Genomic DNA, 2,638 nt, shown 5'->3' on the forward strand with positions numbered 1-2,638 from the left:
GTGCCCCTCCCCGGAGGGAGGCGAGGGGAGGAAGGGGGTGCCCCTACAGTGGTCCCCGGGGGGGCAGGGAGGGAACAGCATGGCAGCTGCCACGGGCTCAGCTCTTTCCTGGGCTCAGCTCGCTCTCTCCATCCTTTAACGCTGGCCCAGTGGAGACCATCAAGAAAGGTCAGTGACTGGATGCACCGCTGGCTCCTGCTGCTTCCCTGCAAGCCCCTTTCCCTCCCCTGCTCTCCACTGTGGGGCCCAGTCCTCCCCTCTGCCTGGGGCAGGGTCTTGTCTTCGGCAGCCCCCCGCTGCAGGCCCTTCTCGGTCTCTGCTGTGAGCACCCAGAGCCAGTGGGAGGCTGGGATCGGCACTCGGGCAGTGCTGGGGATGCACGCTGCCCAGCTCCCCTCCTGTGCCCTGCCGGTCCCTGGCGGGAGCCCCTAGCCCCAGCTTTGGGGCCCAGGAACTCCTGCCCCACCCCAAGTGATGAGAGCTGGGGCTGGGAGCGTTACGGAGCAGGGCTTACCATCAGGGTCCTGCACCCCTGGACACGTCCTAGTCGCAGCGGGCGTTGCAGCCCCAGATAGTGGGTTAAGGAGGGGGGAAGCACCTTCGGCAAGAAGATGAGATGGATGCACCCTCAGCAAGGCTGCAGATGACACCAAGCTGAGGGGAGTAGTAGATACAGGGGGCAGGGCTAGGATTGAGAGAGACCTTGACGGATTGGAGGATTGGGCCAAAAGAAATCTCATGAGGTTCAACAAGGACAAGTGCAAAGTCCTGCACTTAGGATGGAGCAGTCCCCTGCACCGGGACAGGCTGGGGGCTGACTGGTTGGGCAGCAGCTCTGCAGAAAAGGACCTGGGGGTGACCGTGGACAATAAGCTGAATAGGAGCCAGCAGTGCGCCCTTGTTGCAAAGGAGGCTAACGGCATCCTGGGCTGCATCGGTGGGAGCATTGCCAGTAGGTCAAAGGAAGTGATTCTTCCCCTCTCGTCAGCACTGGTGAGGCCACATCTGGAGTCCTGTGTTCAGTTTTGGGCCCCCACTACAGAAGGGACGTGGACAAATGATTTGGGGGCTGGGGTACATGACTTGTGAGGAGAGGCTGAGGGAACTGGGCTTCTTTAGTCTGCAGAAGGGAAGACCGAGGGGGGATTGAATAGCAGCCTGCAACTCCCTGCAAGGTTGGCCCGAAGAGGATGGAGCTGGGCTGTCCTCAGTGGGGGCAGATGACAGGACAAGGAGCAATGGGCTCGAGTTGCAGCAAGGGGAGTTGAGGTTGGATATTAGGAAAAGCATTTTCATTAGGGGCGTGGTGAAGCACTGGGACAGGCTTCCCAGAGAGTTGGTGCAGTCTCCATCCTTAGAAGTTTTTAAAGACCCGGCTAGACAAAGCCTTGGCTGGGATGATGTAGCTGGGGCTGGTCCTGCTTTGAGCAAGGGGTTGGACTGGATGTGACCTCCTAAGGTCCCTTCCCACCCTCGTGCTGTATGATCCTAAGCCCCCGTGGCCCCTGGTCAGACCTGACTTTAGTCTTTGCAGCTCCTAAGCCCCCAACAGCATCTCCCCCCTCTTCTTCCCTCGGTTCCTTCAGCCTCTGGCCCGTGCACCTTTGCTCCCCCGATGCAGTTCTCTGTGCTCGTGCCCACTGTCTGCTTGGGGCCCTGGGTCCACATGGGTCTAAGATCACATCCATGCAAACAGTGTGTATCCCCCTGGGAAAGCAGGGAGCCAGGGCAGAGCCAGGCAGGTACCCCAGAGCTCCATAATGCCGAACGCTAGCCCAGCCGTGTCCTGCTGCGGCCCAAGTGGAGCTAAGCCGCGCTGGGAGGGCCCCCGCATGTACCCCTCAGCTGCCCCAGGGGTTCGTCTGTCCCGTAACTACCCCCCCCTCTCGTCAGCAGAGCAGAAGCCCCAGGAGAGCAAGGGCGTGATCATCGTGGCCGTCATCGTGTGCATCCTGGTGCTGGCCGTGCTGGGCGCCGTCCTCTACTTCCTGCACAAGAAGGGCAAGATCCCGTGCGGCCGCACCGGGAAGCAGGACATGTAAGCGCACCGCCCTGCCCCTCCCCACCCGCACCCCAGGGCTTGGCTCGCGGCGCACCCACCATCCACGCTACCCATCTCATTGCATTTGCCCGCGCGCTTCCCTGCCCCAACCGCCCTCAGCAGCGCTAGGCGGCTTCGGGGCTGGGACCAAGAGCTTCCGGCTGCAGGGAGCTTAGGGAAAAGAGCCCCTGGCACGGGACCTGCCCCGCTGCCTCCAGCTGCTGCCCGCGGGGGCAGTGCCCAGGTCCTGCACAGCGTCCCGGGATGGACCAGAGAAACTGAGAGCTCTTCCTGAACCGGCTGATCCCCAACCCCAGCCGCTCTCCTGTGCCCACAGCCCCCCGCAGGGAGGAGCCCGGGGGCCTGGCCCCTCACTGCACCGCCTGCCGGTGCTGGCATCTGTCCACTATGTCTCAAAGCTGTCCCCTCCCTCCCCCTCCCCCCCAGCACCAAGCCTGATGCCCGTAAAGACGAGGTTGTAGTTGAAGTTAAGTCAGATAAGCTTCCTGAAGAGGCGGGGCTGCTGCAGGCCACCAACGGCGACCAGAAACCTGCTGGGGACCAGGTAGGCTTGAACGCCGCGCGGGTGCCCACCGG

The 2,638-nt window shown here is 62.5% G+C and overlaps 1 protein-coding gene across 3 annotated transcripts in view; it reads left to right on the forward strand.

The window, feature by feature from the left end:
- The window catches only part of MCAM (melanoma cell adhesion molecule), a 13,540-nt gene that overhangs the window by 9,069 nt on the left and 1,833 nt on the right, over positions 1-2,638 (forward strand). For 2 of the 3 annotated variants that reach the window (XM_019510273.1, XM_019510280.1), the window contains 2 exons: positions 1,897-2,038; positions 2,489-2,606. In XM_019510273.1, coding sequence (XP_019365818.1) covers positions 1,897-2,038; positions 2,489-2,606 — 260 coding nt within the window. The remainder of the gene's footprint in view (positions 1-1,896; positions 2,039-2,488; positions 2,607-2,638) is intronic. The other variant, XM_019510288.1, reaches the window with a different exon arrangement.

Source organism: Gavialis gangeticus, unplaced genomic scaffold (assembly GCF_001723915.1).
Source record: "Gavialis gangeticus isolate Ggan-Ray unplaced genomic scaffold, GavGan_comp1, whole genome shotgun sequence".
NCBI lineage: Eukaryota > Metazoa > Chordata > Crocodylia > Gavialidae > Gavialis > Gavialis gangeticus.